Source organism: Vicia villosa, linkage group LG5 (genome assembly GCF_029867415.1).
Source record: "Vicia villosa cultivar HV-30 ecotype Madison, WI linkage group LG5, Vvil1.0, whole genome shotgun sequence".
NCBI lineage: Eukaryota > Viridiplantae > Streptophyta > Magnoliopsida > Fabales > Fabaceae > Vicia > Vicia villosa.
This window is the reverse complement of record NC_081184.1, coordinates 128976247-128996189: the sequence shown is the minus strand read 5'-3', so window position 1 is coordinate 128996189 and position 19943 is coordinate 128976247. Positions and strand designations below refer to the sequence as shown.

The 19943-nt window shown below is 33.5% G+C and overlaps 1 protein-coding gene and 1 long non-coding RNA gene across 10 annotated transcripts; both read right to left on the bottom strand.

Annotated features, from left to right (window-relative positions):
- Positions 1-677: 677 nt before the first annotated feature.
- LOC131607312 (probable phytol kinase 3, chloroplastic) lies at positions 678-3654 on the bottom strand. Of its 9 annotated transcripts, none has more exons than XR_009285254.1 (5): positions 3439-3654; positions 3196-3311; positions 2581-2671; positions 1015-2500; positions 678-919 (listed from the first exon to the last, which is right to left on the bottom strand). XR_009285254.1 is itself a non-coding variant. In XM_058879328.1 (3 exons), exons 1-3 carry the CDS (start codon positions 3475-3477, stop codon positions 2593-2595), a joined length of 234 nt encoding a protein of 77 aa, XP_058735311.1. In that variant the 5' UTR covers positions 3478-3654; the 3' UTR covers positions 1825-2592. The 9 variants fall into 9 exon arrangements, 2 of the variants coding, with proteins under 2 accessions (XP_058735311.1, XP_058735312.1); XR_009285256.1 differs by having other exon boundaries at positions 1015-1435; positions 1875-2668; XR_009285253.1 differs by having other exon boundaries at positions 1015-1976; positions 2350-2668.
- Positions 3655-3739: 85 nt separating this feature from the next.
- LOC131607311 (uncharacterized) lies at positions 3740-4911 on the bottom strand. Its single transcript, XR_009285251.1, has 3 exons — positions 4558-4911; positions 4235-4324; positions 3740-3843 (listed from the first exon to the last, which is right to left on the bottom strand). It is a non-coding gene; the product is annotated as an uncharacterized LOC131607311 (long non-coding RNA).
- Positions 4912-19943: the final 15032 nt, after the last annotated feature.

Genomic DNA, 19943 nt, shown 5'->3' with positions numbered 1-19943 from the left:
GTATTAACTTCATAAGTCACTGTTATTTTTATTGTATTTTTTTCAACATTATTCCTGAGTACTTTTAATGTTTTATTTTTGAAATTTTGTTTTCCTACTATTTTTTCTAATATGTTCATTTTCCTTTTTAATTACACTACATTCCCTTTTAATATGGCAACTAATTATTTTTATATATTTAACAAATTTTAAAAATTGTTTTATTTTCTATAATTTCTTATGTCAATATTTAAATATAAATAAATATATTTTTCAAAAATGGTTTTATTTTATTAAAAGATTTTTATATTGCCTAACTATATTCGTATGATTTAGAATTTAGAAAATAAAATCAAGATATTTTCTCTTTTCACGTAATGTCATGCCTTTCAATGCGTAAAAATTTACATGGTATCAGAAGAGCATAAAACTCTTCCAAATATTGCCAATTATGATGGTTGATACAGTAACAAATTATGTCAATTCTTCTGCTATTATGAAATTAATCACATTCACATGTTAACCGTAAAAATTATATAGGTTTTCAGATGGTATGATTACACAAAATTAAGAAGCTGATTAACTTTTTCAATTGTCAATTTTTAAGAGCCTTGTTATTTTCCATTGATTCTGAGGAATAGCAAACTGCAGACTCAGTTTAGACCAGAAACAGAAACATGGAATTTCACCAGCAAAAATAAAAGAAACATTGAATCTATATGCCTCATTTGAAAACATAAATTAGTTCTCTAAATAAAATAAACTTTAATAATTAGTATTTAGTATCACATGTAGGAAGCTAACTACATCCTTCCATTTCAAGGGGAAATGAACAAATTTTTGGCGGCAAAGCATATTGGAAAGAGCAACCAGCAAGGATGTGAAATGTATCAACTCACTCTACCTTTATATTGTCCATCTCATTGATCACTCCTTCAAGCTTTAAATAACACATAAGAAAATGGTTATAAAAGAAATAATGGTAACTCTCAAGAAACCTAAAAAATATGGACAGTGTCGGAGGGGCAAGCATACCTTAACCACCTGACGCAGGAAGTAATCTCCGTATCTTTTGGCAGGCTTAGACTCCACAACATGAACTGTGTCCGGCAGTAAGTGAAAAACATAATTCAAAACTTGTTGCAGCATCATTCGGTATAAATATTATTACTAAAGCCTAATTTGTGTGTTCAAGCTTAAGAAAACTAATACGAATTCTGATAGCAAGGAAATCCACTTTATTAATCATCAATTTAGTAAAGGTTTTGAGAGCAAGAAAATTATATTTATTATTATCAAGATACATGTTAAACTAAGAAAGAGCCCTTGCATTACTATGGCCCAGAAACTCTTTGTTGAAGTAACACATATCTTGAACCATTCCCTATGACTTGGAGAGAGATCTAATAGCTCCAAAACATCCTGATACTTAGTAGCATGCCTTGATAGCCTGCACCTAATGCAAAAACTATAAAATATCAAAGAATGAGCATTATTCCTTTGAAATAGTTCAAAGTTCCATTCTTCATTTTGAGACAAACCTAAATGATATGTTTATGTAGCAGGCAAGATTGATGATGAATGTTCAGCAAGAGCAAGACCAGCTCTCAAAATTAGAATTACATGCAAAACTGATAAATGATTCATGCAATATTTTGCAGAAAAGGACAATAAAGACGCACATCGATAAGACTGTAAGAGTAAGTATGAACAACAATGGCCAATGTCAATAGGACATGGATACATGCTGCTATAATCTCTGAATTTAATTTAAACTGTTGACAAAATATAAGTGTCATAATAAACTAATAATAGTGATGGTAAAGTTTCAAGAACTAATAACTCTTAACAAAATGATACTTTTAGATAATGAAGAACTAAATTTACAGTGCTACCTTAAGATAATCGATGAAAAAAAGGAAGAACTTGGGCTTTAAAATGCTTCATGCAAAATGCCTTTGGTCGTGTCATATCTTGTTTCTGTCTATTTTCTTTTTCTAGAAAATGAATGAATAACAACCATAAGCTAACAACTAAAAAGAAAATGAGACAAACTTCTATCTCTAGATGAGAATGCCGACATCGCCCATCCCAGAGATGAAACATCTACATCTTGACCACCTAAAGGATGCTTATCTGGCGTAACACCAACTAACCCATGCTTGACGTGTTGCTCAAAATCAAGAAGAAATTGACATCTATAACCTCATATCATTACAAGTACATTAAATATTGATTGCAATTTTCCTGATATATATTTAAATGGAATTTTCTATAGATATAGAGCAGTTACAATTGCATACTACAGGGGTGCTGTTGAGGCAATGTTGGTTTATGACATTACCATACGTCCGAGCTTTGATCACATACCTATGGTTAAAAGAACAGCATAATCATGCTGACAAGAACATAGACATCATTCTTATAGGAAACAAAAGTGATCTTGAGGACCAGCATGTAGTACCGACAGAGGATGCAAAAGAGTTTGCTGAGAAAAAAGGTTTATTTTTCTTAGAGACCTCTGCACAGGAAGCAATTAATGTTGAGACATCCTTTATGACTATTTTGACAAAAATATTTAACATTGTCAATAAGAAGAACCTGGCTGCAAATTCAAATCAGGGAAACGGCCACTCGGCATCTCTGTCCGGCAAGAAGATTATTATTTCTGGTCTTGCACAAGTAATCTCTGCTAAAAGGAACATGTGTTTCAATAATTCTGTGTTCATTTAAAATTAGCTTTAGTTCCTATGTCCAATTTTTAATGTTTTGGCACATTTCCCTTGTAAATTTACATGATTCAAAATTTATTTTGCCTGAGATGTTGATTTAAGACCGATAGAGGTAAATTACAAACTGCTTTTTACAATCCCTAGTTATTTAATAGATGGTTTGGCTGGAATTGAAACATTGTCATTATAAAATAGCCTAATATAGAGGGTGGTTACTGCTGTGGCCATGTGCCCCTATTTATATTGCATGGCTGAACTTGCAGGTATAGTTCATTGAAGTTCAAGGAGTTATAGTTTGACAAGAAAACTTCCAGAATCAGTTTGACAGACTTTTAAGTGAATATGTTCCAACACAAATCAGTTTTAATCAAAATCAATTTACTCAAAATCGATTTTCACCAATTCATAACCAAATATACACATAGTAGGCTATCACGTGGAAGGGAAATTTAAAAGAAAGTAATACAGGTCCACAAGTATTTACCCAATATAAGCTAAGAATCCAGCAGATGCCATTGCAATTGATCTAGCTTTGGACTTGTTTTTGTTGTAAGGTATTTTTTGTACTACCAAATCTCCTTCCGACAACGTCGGCCATACCTGAAATATTAAATTAACAACAACCATTAAATCATGTCGGTCTTGGGAATCACAAGATAAGGCTTTTGCGCTCAACCGTTTATGCATTTTAACCCAGTAGCCAAAGATTTTGGAAGATTTAACTTACGACTGCAGCAATCAAAACTGGCAAAGTTCTCCAATACATTATGCATGTGAAAGTAATAGCTGCAGCATACTACAGTGGTCCTCTAAGAAGTTCCCTGGTGCAGAGGAAAATTTGAGACCAAGTGAAGAATTAATGTCATGACATGTAATCAATTATCAGTCAGTAGCCAGAACAAATAACTGAACTGAACAGTTTAAACTGCTGAACCTTGAACTGGCCTTTAGCACGGTTCGATTATTTTGGCAGCTTCTTAGTAAAGCATGTAAGCATGTAAGCATGCTAGCATGATCATGTTACACAACTCCAAAGATGGCAGAACATTATTTTTCTAGGATATGCAGTTAAGCATGTAAGCAAGTTCTCTCGTAGTGAAGTCCTGATTCCAATAATGCGGTATGTCGTAACCTGTAAAGAAGCCATCTATGCAAGTTCATTTTCTATCCACTGCCACAACTTATTTAAGCTTGTTTTATAATTTTGCATTGATATAGAATAACATGATTATTATAAAAACTAAGTATTGAAACAGAGCTGTGTGAAGCAAATAATAACCCAAATTAAGAAATTGCATCTAACATAAGTTTGTCAAAAGCTGTAATTTGAATTATATGTTGGTACAGAAGCTGTAATTTCCTGCATAAACTCACATAAACTGTGAAAATGACATCAACAACCATTATGAAAATACTGGAAACAATCTGTAATTTCCAGTACTTAACTACCTGTAACTAAAAATAACAATAGTACAAAGCTCAAAAATATAAATGATTTGTTTCAAGATGTTAAAAAAGTATACCCTTCCAAAAGCCTGCTCAAAAGTCAAAAGATATAACCATCTCCAAAATCGATGTTCCCGTTCTAGTCCCCAACTGATAAATCTCAAAACCTGTATACACACACAACTGATAGAATGATCAGACTATTCACAAGTAAATTTCAAAGCTACATTCTAGTCAATTGATACCGGTTCAGTCACAAAACTGCAACATCGAAAGCTAAACGAAATACTATTCAGGTTTCAAGTAACGGAGAAAGGTTGTAGAAGACTTGGAATAAAAAACAATGATCAAAGCACATAAATGGTTACATAGTAGTTCTTTTCAGCAAATTAATTCCTACCCGATTAAGTTTTTCGAGTATCAAGTGGTATTGTCATAAGTTCACGATTCGTTTCCGACTTCCTTTTTAGGTCACAAAGGCGCTGCACATGGAGCCATCAGAAGTCGCACCATCGGCAAATCTTCCCCTTCCGCGTAAGCCAACATCACCAAACCTGAAACAAAAAACACAAAATCAAAAACAAAACCGAATCTGTCTGAAACTCAATCATAAAAATGAACAATAAACATGAGTAAAAGAGAAAGAACGAAGAATTGAGAGAAGTTTCACAAGAGAAAAAAGAGGAAAATAATTTGGAGATGTTTGATAGGAGAGAGAATGAATAGTCACAAAATTTGAAATCCTAAAGTTTAAACATTCACATTTAAAATTTGAAACCCTAAAAATCAGGGAGGAATGAAAAGTAGAAGAAGGGAAGGTTTGTAGAAGCAGTAGAAGATGATGTATTTTGAAGTTTCCAAACCTGAAGCGTGACACTATAAGAAAAAAGAATGGTAGCTGCTTAAGCCATTCACGTGGAGCTTTGTAGAAGCAGTAGGGCATTTTGGGAATTTCCAGAACATATAATTTTCTTATATGATAGATTATTCGAAAATAAACAAATTAACTCGTGAAATGTGCTTATAAAAAAAAAACTCGTGAAATGTGCTTTAAACTTGTTCAATGTGATTGGTCAAACGTGAAAATTAAAGTCAAACACTATGAGAGTTAGACACCGATACATTTTAAGATTGAAAATATGGTAAACTATCAAATACTACTTGAATTTAACTAACCATAACTAGGGGTGGCAAAACGGGCCAGGGCCCGTCGGGCCGCCCGCGCACCCGCCAAAAATTGGCGGGTTGGGTTGGGATTTTAGGCTCGCCGCTCGCCAAAGCCCGCCCCGCCAAAACCCACCGCCCTCCATACCCGCCCCGCCAAAGCCCTCCGCTCGCCAAAACCCGCTCCTCCTCCAAAATTCACTCTTTTTTTAGTTAATTCTAGTAATTGCAATTCTTGATGGTTTATTTTATACATTTATTTATAAATATATGTAATATTTTTTGAGTAAATTTGTTAAAGAATTACTTTTATAAAAAATTATTTTAAAAAATAAGTGAAAAGTTTAATTAAAAGGTAAAAAAAGGATATTAATCTATTAAAAAAATATAAATAAAAATAGGCGGGTAAGCCCGCCGCCCGCCAACCCGCCATCTTGGCGGGGCAGACATGATTTTGATGCCCATTTTACTTGGCGGGCATGCCCGCCCCGCTCGTTTTTTGGCAGGCATAAGGCGGGACGGGCGGCGGGCGGGGCGGGCGACCAGTTTTGCCACCCCTAACCATAACTGGGTCAACCAACATAGATGTAAAATTCAATTTTTATTTAAAAAACTATTGAGTAATCTTTAATTTAGTTCTCGTTTGATTTTAGTGTTAGTTTGGATCACTTACTTAAAAGAAATTATGATTTCTATAAATTAAATTATTTCCAAATATTGTGATATAATTCAAGTTGTGTAGCTCAAGCCTAAAGTTAATTAGGATTAGGATTTACAATTTAGTATATAAGTTAGTTAGTTTTATATAAATAGACATAATGTCATTCGATTTTTTATTATTTAATAATATCAATCCTTATTTATTTATTTTCTCTTTCTTTTTTCACTAAAAGAGTCTCATACACTAACAAATTGGTATCTAGAGCTCTAATTAGGTTCTTAACCGTATTTTCAAGAATCACACGTTGATGATCATGTTTTTGGAATCGTGGCTAGTTAATCAATTGCTACAAAGATGAATGGTACTAATGAGATTATGAATTCTCTTCCAATTCTTGACAGAAAAATTGAAACCGATGGAGTAAGCAGATATTGTCCTTATACAGTTTTCATGAAACCCTAGAAGTCGTCAAAAATTGCGTTCTTGAGCTTGCTCAGGATGCAAATGACATGCAGAAAACTACACACAAGGAGGCGAAGAAGAAAGACTGCAAGGTTGCGTATTACATTCAATCGGCGGTAGATTCGGAAAATTTCGACAAGATCTCTCATGGTAGTAAAGTACTATGGAGGAGGTGAGAAAGTCAAAGTCGTCAAATTGCAGCCTTTGCAACGACAGTATGAACTGCTACATATGGGAAAAAATGAAAAGATTGCAGGCTATGTGTCGAAGGTGCAGAATCTCGTCCATCTCGTGAAGGGTTGTGGTATAACCCTAACTAATAAGATGATAATTAAGAAGGTAGTGCGTACATTGACCTCTCACTTTGATCAAGTTATCCTTGCTATTCAAGAATCCAACAATCTTGAAACCCTAAAACTAGAAGACTTGTTTGGTTCATTGGAGGCGTATGGGATTAAGATTGTCGAAAGGAAATGGGTTCAAGATTCAATACAAGCATTGCAGGCTCAAGCATGGAAGAAGCATGGTGGTTCCAACAAATTAAAATGCAAAGGAGACAAGACTCAGGGCAACAAGTCTTGGTCGAACCCTTAAAAGCATAAGGCCGGTTATAGGGTTTCTTAATCCTCGAAAAGAGGGGATGGAAATTCCTATGAGAAAGACAAAGAAGAGAATAAAAGGCATACAATGCTATAACTGTGAAAACTGGGGTCACTTGACAGAGAATTGGTGATACATGAAAGACAAAAGAGCGGTAAAAGAAAGACGAAGGAGCGAACCTTGCACGTCAAGATTCAAATGATTTTGATGATTTGGTTCAAGATCTGGTTCATTAACTCGAGCTGCTCGAATCGCATAGTTAGTCGAAAAGTGTGGTTAGCAAATTTTGATGAGACGAAGAAAAGCAAGGTCAAACTTGCTGATAATAGCTTGTTGCAAGTAGAAGGTAGTGGTGACATAGTTATTCAAAGGAGCAATGAAGCAAAGGCTATGATTCAAAGGTGTACTATACGTACCTGGAAGGAATTGCAATCTACTAAGTGCTAAACAACTAGTCGAAAAGGTTTTTTAGTGGTTATGAAAGATGGATCCTTGGAACTGTTTGACACTCAAAATAATTTGGTCTTGAGATCTCCCATGTCGAAGAATAGGACATTTAAGACCATGATCAGTTCAACTGAGATACAATGTCTGAAAACAGTTGTCGACCACAAGATTAGTTGGTTATGGCATTTGAGATTTGGCCATCTAAATTTTAGGCCGCTCAATCAACTGATCAATCAAGAAATTGTAACAGGTATATCAAGGCTTGTGATGCCTGACAAACTTTATGAAGGTTACTTAGTAGGGAAGTAATTCGTCAAGTCTTTTGTTTCAACTATGCCTATGAGATCCTCCTGCATACTCGAAGTTGTATATTCATATGTATGTGGCCCTTTTGAGGAGCATACTATTGGAGGAAATATGTATTTCGTCTCATTTGTTGATAAGTATAGTCGAAAGCTCTAGATCTATGTGATCAAATGAAAGGACGAAGTATTTGAAATCTATAAGAGAATGAAAATACTTGTCAAAAACCAGAGTGAAAAGAAGATCAAGGTTGTGCGAACAGATGAATGTGGCGAATACACATCCAAGATGTTTGAAGAATTCTGTGTAGAACATGATATTGATCATGATGTAACTGCTCCTTACACGCCTCAACATAATGAAATTGCAGAAAAAAGAAACAGAACCAAATTGGATATTGCGAGATGCATGCTGAAGCAAAAAACACTACTACAAATAATAAATTTCATGACGAAGCTTTCACCTTAGCCAGAAAAAAATGAGGTATTATGCCTAGGTACGTCGTGTTTTATTTTTTATAATAATATAAACAACATATTCCCTCGGATTTGTTAAAAACGGGGGGGGGGGGGGGGGGGGAACAAATCTTGACACACTTCGAATCCTAGTTTTTGCAGTTTATGTTTTTTTGTTTATAAGTGTAAACTAAATGAACTAACCCTTTGATTTTTTGATATAACCGAGGGATTTAATAATAAGATTTTACTATAAAAGCACTCGTCAAACATATTTTAACCTAATCTTAACTTATGTGAAGTTGCCCCAAACTCGCATGCATCAATCTTTGGGATGGATTGTAGAACTGAAAAAGAATTTCAATGTTCTTCTATCTAGAACAAAACATTTTTTCTTCCCTTACAATCTATCACACATAATGGTGTTGATATTGTTGTTGTCATATTTTTTCTCATTTGATAGATTGCAAGTGTAAAAAATCAATATTGCTTCAAAGATTTGTTGTATATTTCCAACCAAAGAAATAGTATGACATTTTTTGTGTACTCCTCTCTCTTTAGAAAAACAGGCTGCTAAAAAATGGTGAATTTGAATGCAAAGTTCTGACATTCAAGCGTCATTCTTTTAGAAGTTAGAACTTAAACAGAGAAGGAAGATTCAACTTACACAAATAAGGGAGCTTAACCTTTGAAAAGATTTGTTGTAAATAATTTATCTTAATAATCTATGTAAACAATGTAATATTTAAAAAAAAAGAATTATTCACCTCGATTTTAATCTGAGGTGATAGTTTAAAGGAGGTGATAATTTACCTCGGTTTTATAGTAAATTGAGGGGTATAATAATCATATTATACTATAAAAATACCCGTTAAATAGATTTTACGCTAATCCTTTATAATATGAAGCCGCCCCAAAGAAAGGAAATATTTACCACCGCTACAACATATCTCTAGAATGGAATGCAAGTGCAAAAAATAAAAATTCTCATTGGCCCTGAAAATAGATCTCTAGCATCTTGCATGGGACCTCTAGCATATAAATCTTGATATCATCGAAGACTTATTGCATATAATGAATTTTTAATATTTTGTGAAAATAATGTAATTACAAAAAATAAAATGTGCATTCACCTCGGTGATTTTTCATGACCGAGGAGATAGTTAAGCATTTTTCTATACTATATACACTGTCCTTAACAAATCTTTGTCGTCCATTTAATGATTATCAACGCTCAAATCGCTGCCATTAGTGATCCGTGTGAAACCTAAGGGAAATCCATTATAAAAGCATGCTGAATTTTGAAAATCAAACCTAAATATTTTCTGGGCTCAAGGTTTGTTTTCCTAAATATTTACTTGAACCGGAACTGATTTGATTTTTTATATTAATCATCTTACACTTTTTTTCCATCAGAAACAATCGCATGTAAGATCCAACATAAGATCTTCCCCAAGATTCAATCATTCGAAGATCTAAAGTCTAAATCTTGAGGGACTTTGATTTTTATCTAGATGCCTAAGGAATTAGATTTTTATCTTGAACTCTAGGGAATTTAACTTTTATTTAAATTTTATTATTTTGTGTTAACAATGTAATATTGGGTAATCAATGTAATATTTTGGGTAAACAATGTAACAACTTTAAAATTAAAAAAAAATCACACTCCTCAGTTTTTTGAATAAACCGAGATAAAAGAAACGTTAGTTTTGAAAATAATAAAAGTGCAGCTGCCGAGGTTCGAACCCATATGCATTTAACTATACCCCTCGGGGTTTTAATCACCGAGGTGTTAAATGGAAAATTTTCATGACGACCTTTGTTACCTCGCTACTTTAGCCGAGGTAAAACGCAATTAGCGTCCGAGGTTAAAAGAGTTATTTGTTGTAGTGAAAATCTGTCTAAATCCTTCTGGTGAAGTACTCAATACTGAATTTTTATATTCTAAATAGTTGCCTTACCAAGAATTTGAAGAACAAGGTTCCCGAAGAAGTGTGGAGTGGTAAACGACCATCAATGCGTCATCTAAAGGTGTTTGGATCTATTTGTTATAAGCATGTTCTTGATGAGAGAAGAAGGAAGCTTGATGACAAGAGTGAACCTATGATTTTGGTAGAAAATCATGAAACTAGAGCATACAGGTTGTTCAATCCAATTAATGAGGAGATTTTGATGAGAGATATTGTGATTGATGAAAATTCTACATGGGATTGGAATTGTTGTGATGCAATTAATAAGCCATTGATGAGCTATGCATTCGAAGAAGAAACTGATGAAGTTAAATTTGAAGAAATTGTCGATATTCCAGCCGAAGCAATTGTTGACATTCCCGACAATGTCGAAGGTATGGCTAGCAGAAGTAAAAAACCTCAAAGAACTAGAGTTCGTCCAGCAAGACTTCAAGACTATGAAGTGACCGGTGATGATGAAATAGCACCGGATGGAGAATTAGTTCATTTTGCTTTACTGGCAGGTGTTGAACCAATCAACTGTAGCGAGGCTGTAAAGGATAAATAGTTGACGTCATTTATGGTCGAAGAGTTACAAGCGATCGACAGAAACAACACATGGGAGTTAGTCGAATTTTCAACTTACACAAAATCTATCAAAGTGAATTGAGTGTGCAAATTGAAGCCCAATGCTGATGGGTCGATTGTAAAACATAAGGCGAGATTGCTAACTCGAGGATTTCTTTAGAGATTAGAACTCGACTACTTTGAAGTATATGCACCTGCCACAAGATTAGTAGACTGTCAGATTGGTGGTAGCCTTGGCATATGAGCAAAGTTGATCGATATTTCACTTAGATGTGAAATCACCATTTTTCAGTGATCTTTTAGATGAAGAGGTGTATGTCATACAACCTCCTCGGCTTGTGATTCAGGAGGAAGCAAGTAAGGTGTGTAAGTTGCACAAAGCGCTCTATAGCCTCAAACAGACACATAGGACATGGAACAAGATGATTGACTCATACTTAGTCAAATTGGGATTCGTCAAATAGAAGTCTGAGTATGGTGACTGTGTTTAGGTTGTGGCATAAGATATAACAATCATCTGCTTATATGTCGATGACTTGTTAGTAATTGGAAATAGCTTAGAGAACTTGTCGAACTTCAAAGAGCTAGTGATGAGGGAATTTGAAATGTCAAATGTGGGAAAATTATCATATTTCCTAGGCAGGGAATTTCAAATTACCAAGCAAGGTATGGTGCTACATCAAAGGAAGTATGTCAAAGATATATTCAAGAGATTCAGGATAGATGATTAGACTCTTGCATCTTCGCCTGTTGTACGAAATTTGAAGTTGGAGAATCATGGAGAGGAAGATAAAGTCGATGTAAGTTTGTTCAAACAAATTGTGGGATCTCTTAGATATGTGTACAACAGTCGGCCTTATATAGGTTTCACAGTCGGATTAGTGAGCAGATACATGAGTGAACCAAGGGTGTCACACATGAAAGCTCGATAAACTATGGAATTATATTTCCACGAGATTCTAAAAGCAAAGAAGATATGGTTACTTTCTATTCATATGTTGATTGGTGTGGAGATAAGGAAGATCGAAGAAGCACAACTGGTTATTTCTTTTAAGTATTTGGTTCCCAATCTCATGGTGCTCGAGAAAGCAACCTGTGTGGTGGCATTGGCATCGCGTGAGGCTGAATATATAGCAGAGTCCTATGTTGTGTGTCAAGGAATTTGGATCAGATCTATGCTTGAAGAAATGGAGGTCGAAGTGAAGAAACCTTTAGTGTTGCAGATTCACAGCAAGTCAGCCATAAATCTTGGAAAGAATTCACTTCTACATGGAAAAAGTAAGCACATCGAAATTAGATTTCACTTCTTAAGGGAAAATGTAAATCGTGGTAAACTTTAAGTAAGGTATTGCTCAAGTGAAGTATGGTTGGCAGACATTTTCACCAAAGAAAAGGAGATCGACAAATTCTTGAATTTGAGAAAGAAATTATGAATAGTTTAGATCGACTATGATTAGCGTATGTTCAACAATTTGGATTATAGGAGGGCATGTTGTGATAAGTTAGTTGTATATAAATAGATATCAAATTAGTTAGTTGTATATAAATAGATATCAAATTAGTTAGTTGTATATAAATAGATATCACATTAGTTAGTTGTATATAAATAGATATCATGTAATTCATTTTTTATAGGAGGGTGTGTTCAAATCGACTATGATTAAGAGATGTTCATATCGACTATGATTAGCGTATGTTCAATAACTTAGTATACAAATTAGTTAGTTGTATATCAATAGATATCATGTAATTCAGTTTTTATTCAATAATATCAATTCTTATTTCCTTCTTCTCTCTCTTTCTTTCCTCACTAAAAATATCTCACGTGCTTTAACACCAAATATATATATTTAAGTCTATGGAAAATTAATAAATAGTAAAATGGAGAAAATCCATTCCCAATTTTAATGTAGTTAATTATAAAGTATAATTAAAAAATACAATGAATAAATTTTATGTAGTTATATACTGCAATAGAGTAAGTAGAGACATTCATTTAGAAAAACATAAGATTTGTGCCTTTAAATTTAAGATAATTTATTTCTAATCATTGTACTGATTTTTTTTTCACTCAAAAACTTCATATTGAATTGTTTCATTCATAAACTTTATCTTTTCCCTTTTCTCATAAACTTTATCTATTCTATTATATTTATTATTTTTTTATTGAATATTATATGTTAATTCTCTGTTTGATGGTTGACATTATGTTTGGTAAAATCAACTTATGGGAATTCTCTATTTGAATGATTTCTAAATATGGAGAATATTTAGGAAACTAATGATTGAAGCTCTATCTTCATGGAGAAGATTGTGTGTTGTGATTTGAAGTCCAAGTCTTGTCCAAAAGATTGTTTTAAATAGCAAGAAACAAACCTAGTATTTTTGTGAAACTTAAATTGTAATTTGTGTTAGGGTTTGTGCAGTATTATGCTTATAATGAACCTCTCTAATATCATAATGATAGAAGAGTTGTGCCTTTTTATTGAGTTGTAAGTTCTGTATTCAATCATAAGCTTTTAAGCATTGAGTGGACGTGTCTTGGAAGTGTTTCTTCTAAAGTTTTGTAATTGATTATCACGGTTATGATTGAGGAGGCCTCATACCTAAGTGAGTCTTAGGTAGAAGTATAGCACGGGTAGTAATTAAGTGAGAAGGCAGTAAACTGGAGGTTGTTTGCATAGTATTTCGAATTGATACTATCATACTGGACTTATCCCTGACATGGTATCCTCCATATTAGGTATTATTTATACCGAAGTGGGTGAACAATTACTTGTGTTCTTTAAAGTTTCAGCACAGCTTTATTTTATACCATGTCATTATCTGTTGTTTAAATATCATTGTTTCGGCATCTTTTAGGACATATGAGATCTAAACACCAGAATTTGATTATACATTAATATAATTGAATGAATATTAATTTATTTCCCTTTACAAATTTATCGTATTCTTTTAGTACCTGTTAGATTTAATATTTGTGTATTATTTTAAACAATTTTAAACTTGTATTGTATTCAAAAACATGTTATAAAACGTTTTTTAAAATAATATAGTCATTAAAAATGTATTATATATATAATTAATGTTCTAGGATAATTTTATCGGGCCCTAAAAACAAATATCCTTGAATAAACGAACCAACCAATTGTCCACATAATGGGCAAGCGACCAACATGGTGTGGTAGGCCACCCTAAACTAAAGCATCACGTTGCCCGATCCTGGGTGACATACTGCCCTATTGGACTTGAGTTGTTGATGTGACCCATTGTTGAAACGGTAAAGCGGCAAGCAACAAAAGTTTTGAAAATATTTATTTGGGAAATTATTGTCTCCACAGGGATTAGTGGTACTAAAATTTTGTTCAACAAGTCTCGTGTTTATGAGTTTGGGTTTGAATGAGTTTAAAGTAAATGCGGGAATTAAACATATAAACAGGAAAGAATACATTCTTCGGAGAAGAAAACTTATCAAGTATGAATTTACACTACTCAAAACAAACTTAAACCTATCGATCAATCGCACTCAGCCTACAATACTCGTCAAAATCATCAAGTATCGATCGAAATATTCCACAACAGAGGTTATGTGTAACGCAAAGTTGGAGACAATCGTATTGCTCGCGTCGATAATCTCTTGCGCAACACCGAGGAATTAAACTTTGATACCCACAGTGATTATTAGCTAAAAATCTATCTATAGAATCTAGAAACTAATAGATATCCATCCCTAATCAAGGTTTGTGAGGTATATCTCTATAACAACCCAAATCCAAACATAAAGCAAAAAGAGTAAGGAAGACATCAATATTGATTTGTAAAGCGAGCTTTATACAACACCAAAATCAACAAATATACATATGTTCGCACAGTAAATATACAAACATAATCCAACAAATTCAGAATACACAAAGAAGAAGAGAAATGGACCACAAATCTCCCGGTTTGTCAACACAACTAGGATGTCACATTTTCAACAAACACCTCTTAGAACTTTTTGGGTCATACATGCAATAAATGAATGTGTTAGGACTATTATTTAATTATTCAAATTAAAGTGATCTATTTAATGTAAGGTTTATGGCTAAGAATGTAATTGTCATGAAAAATATTATGTAGATACCAATTTTTTTTTAATTTTTGTGATGAGTAAAAGTAGAATAAGAAACCTTGAATAATCATGACCCTTCATGGAAGGGCACGGGATTCTAAACTTGAATAAACATGATTCTTCATGAAAGGGTATGTGATTCTTATAAATAAGGGTTATGATCCCCATTTGTAGACACTAGAAAATATCATAGAATATTTATTCTCTTTATTCCATTGGAAAAGAAACTAAGTAATTAAAGAATCTACAATTGGAAGGTCATTGCTATATCAAAATCATCATCTTCTCATTAAAATTACATGGGTAGGTACGCTTTCGCTTTCTATTTTATTTTGAATTGAGTATTGATTAATAAAGTATTGATTAATAAAGTATTGATTATTAGAAATCCCAACAAGTGGTATCAGAGCTACTCATACTTGATTCATGTTTAAAAATTTGAGAAATCTTAAAATTAAAATTTTAAAATTGTCATATAATTTTACATTTGATTAGTGGATATACACAATATATCAATAATGAAAAAGAAACTATGATTCTATTATGCTTGAACATAATTAATCTATTATGCTACGTTTGATATTTAATGAAAACTTTTGTTTATCTTGTTAAGAGTTTTGCATTGCCATGTTGATATATAGCTTAGTTTTATAACGAGACACACCATATTAACAACAAATAATAACATATATTTGTATATTTGCTTGTCCCTGTTAATGAAAGTTTGCAATCTTGCAGAAAATTGATTTATGGTGTTATTGTTTCTTTTACTTATGTATTTGTTTTTTTTTTTTTGGCAATTATCATAATTGCAATTTTTATATTTCTCCAATTTTTTTTTTTTTTGATAAAAAAAATGATATGAACAAATTGTGCTAGTTTGCATGGTTGTGTCTCACACAAATATATTATCCATTAAATTTGGTAATTTTTTATGTTTAAATTTTAGTTATGATTTTATTTTATACACTTGTTTAATATTTTTAATGAGTCAATTGAAATAAAAAGTCACTAAAGTAAACTTTTTTTTGTTAATATTACTTATTAGAAATATTAAATGTCAGTGCGCATATGTTTCTATGTGAGTATTAGAGCATCTCCAATGGTGCAACTTACATTTGAGTTCTTTATGGGACCCACTAAGCCACATCATATTAAAAGAATTTATGTAATTTTAACTTTAATAAAAATCTGATATGGGTCTCACAACTTTACCTCATAACTTGATTTGATTGGGTACTACAATCTTTTAGTTGTTGCATTGCAATGCAGCTCTATTATGACATGGCAAAATTTTTAAATATTTAATTATTAAATTAATGGTACAGGTGAAGAACTCAATAGAAGAAACTACTATTGGAGATGGTCTTAGTTGACCCAAAGGAAAATTGATATTTGACATGATTATATATGCACACTTGTAATGATAAACATGTGATAATTGTAAGCTTCACATGTGAATGATAAATCAATCCAAACAGGAGTTTATTATTTGACATATTTTATTATCAGTGCTGGATCGTAATAACAAGAGTATCACTAGCAATTAATATTATTGTCCAAATACTTGATATTGATGGTGCATTAGATATATTGAGATGGGTTATGATATTATTTGAACATATATTAGTTGAGTTTATATATGATTTATTTCAAATCGACAGTTCCGGTTCTTAATGGTGCCAATTTTAAAGACTGGAAGGAGAATATTTTTGTTGTTCTTGGCTTCATGAACCTTGACCTTGCATTAATTATAAAGCACCTTATTCTCCTACAGACTCCAATACCTCTAATGAAAGGAAAATTTATGAGAAGTGGGATCGATCAAATCGCATGAGTCATATGATTATAAAGTGCGGCATTCCAAAGGCATTACAAGCATTCAACATTAGTAGTACAACCACACATCATATAATCGTACACCATTCACACATTCATTATACTACAACATACAATTTATACACCATTTATCACCAAACAACAACATCAATTATTTCCATGTTCTCAAACTTATTTTTAAATTAAGGTACATTACGTTAGCTTTCCAACGACACTCGAAACGGACATCCAGAACTCAAGCTATGAATTTCCAAAATTCTAACATAATAGTGGTAACGGGTTTACCTCAATCCAGGTAACTGGTTACTTCAAACCCAGAAACAGATAGTACACGATTTTTCACTGTGGTAACCGATTGCTTCAATTCAAATATCCGGTTACATGCCCAAAAAAGCCCAGTTTCACGTTTTTAGACAGGATAAAGAGTTACCTGCAGGAAAAATTAAGTTTAAAAAAAAAGGCTTCAGAGGTAACCGGTTACATAAAAAACAAGTAACTGGTTACCATTGAACCAGTAGCAATTTTCTGCAAATTTCATGTTACGAAAATCAGTTTCAAACCAGTCCCACAGCGCCAATTTTTCATGAAAAATTATGTACCCAAGTTCTACACTTTATTTTTCAATATCACATAGTATTCACATCATCCAATAACACCCAATTCATAAAACATACAATATCACACCCATTCACCAAACACCAATTCCCCAAAACAACACAATCACATCATTATACATCATGCATCCCATAATAACAACGCAAAAGTGTTAGCATACATCAAATTACTCATGAATATAGAAACAAACTATCAAATCACAAAGATAAATAACACCCAATGTTCCAAAGATTCATCAAATACACCATTCATCCAAAATAACAACTCGAAAGTGTCAGCATGCATCCAATCACTCATGAATATAGAAGAAGAGCAATAATTCTTAAAGGTAAAGAAAACCCCCACCCACATGTTATCCTACAATCCCAATATACATGAGAAAGTCTCACCCTTACCTTAGATTGAAGCTTCTCTAATGAGAATTCTTCTTCTCCTATGTCCTAACTCTCTCTTTCTCCCTTTCTTCTCTTTTTCATGTATTGACAATTTTATTATTAGTTCCTCTTTTTCTTATTATATTATTATTATTTTTTAAATATTGAAGATTCAAAAAAGCCGATACAGCACAAGTGATCTAGAACAGATCTAACAACATCAAAAAGCACCAAAAGAGAGCTAAAACCACCCTACTCAAGGTAGCATACACACGACTCACATGGATCCTAGTCTTCCTATAGTTCCAACGCCTATAAACCACAATATCAATTATGTTGGAAATACTTTGTTGCTGGGTTGCTGGTTCACCAAAACAAATCTGAATACGATACCGCCAGCTCTCATGAAGAGTTTCAGTGAAAGCACACTGAATGATACGTTACTTACCACCCTTTTCCTATAAATATCCAGAAACCATTGTAATTCCTCGTGCCACTGATGAATTCTGCGCTGCAGTTGTAACCAGTCCATGATTGACTACCATATGTTTCTCATACTAGGGCACTCATAGAACACGTGACTAAGAGTTTCAGTTCCTTTACAGAAGACACATTTGCTCTCTCCAAGCATACCAAAATGATACATTCTCTCTTTGGTGGGTAAGATATTATGGCAAACTCTCCAAAGAGTGTGGATAGCTTTTGGACGGGCCAGGTTTCCATACATAGTTTTCTTCCAAAGCACATCTTGAACTTACTCAAATACATGGTTCTAGTGTTAAATTTGTCCTGTTGGAGGCTTTGTTGCCATACCTGCATCTGGGATACAAAATCTCTTGTTTTAGGATGCTTCTCATCACCCACGACACAGACTGACGAATAGGAACCTCCATTATACTTTGCCCCTTTGTATAGTAAACATTTACCCACCGAATCCAAAGGCTATCAGCCTTAGCATTCAAATTCCAGAGGTTCTTTATTAGGAAAACTTTATTCCAATCATGAAGGTCGATAATGCTAAGCCCTCCTTTCTTTCTAAGGGTACATGCTTTCTGCCACGACACATGAGATTTCTTCGTTATTACCTCAGTACCAGCCCAAAGGAAGGATCTGCAGATTGCTTCCACCTTCTGGATCACTTGTTTAGGCATTGGAAGGCTTTGGATACAATAGTTTCTAGTAGAGAACAAAAACACTTTGAATAAATTGAGTTCTCCCTGCAAATCTAAGCAGTCTAGAGCTCCAATGTCTAATCTTGCTAACGATTTTCTCAATCAGACCAAGACACTGTTGAACAGAGATCTTTTTGCTTGTAAGAGGGATCCCTAAGTACTTGAAAGGTATGGGGCTACTCAAAGGTAGTAGCCCTCATAATAAGCTATTTTGTTTCCTCCTCCACGTTACCAAAATACACTCTGCACTTAAATGGATTGACCTCAAGACCTATTGATTCAGAAAACATTTGCAGCTCTGCCATTAACATCTCAACAGAGCCCAAGTCACCTTTCGCAAACAAAAGTAAATCGTCAGCGAAGCTCATGTTTACAATCTTTAACTTCTCACAATTAGCATGATATTTAAAGTTGTGATTCCTACCAATCTTGTCAAGAATTCTATGGAGGTACTCCATAATCAACAGAAAAAGTAGGAGAGACAATGGATCCCCTTGTCTCAAACCTCTTTTAGCTTGCAAATTATCTGATACAAAGGTGTTAATTTTATACCTGTAAGAAACAGTCCTAACCATAGTCATGGTCTAACTGATGAACTGGTTAGGGAAGCTCAACTCAGCCATGATATCCTCCATTTCTATCCACTCAACACTATCATAAGCCTTCTTTATGTCCAATTGAATCATGCATCTGGGAGGACCATTCTTGGCACTATACCCTCTTATCAACTCATAGGCAAGCATAATGTGGTCATGAATGTGTTGCCTAGGAATAAAAGCTGCTTGGCTAATATCAACAATACTACCTATAACCTCACCCAGTCTAGTTGCCATCACCTTGGAAATGAGCTTATACACAATAGTACAACATGGTATAGGTCTAAAATCCTTTATCATGCATGATGTGGAATGTTTTGGAATTATGGTAACCAAGGTGTTATTTACTGCTCTATAGAGTTTCCCATTCATAAAAATATCTTGCACTGCCTTGACTATATCAGATTTAATAATATGCCAAGTAGTCTTATAAAATTTGGCCCTATAGCT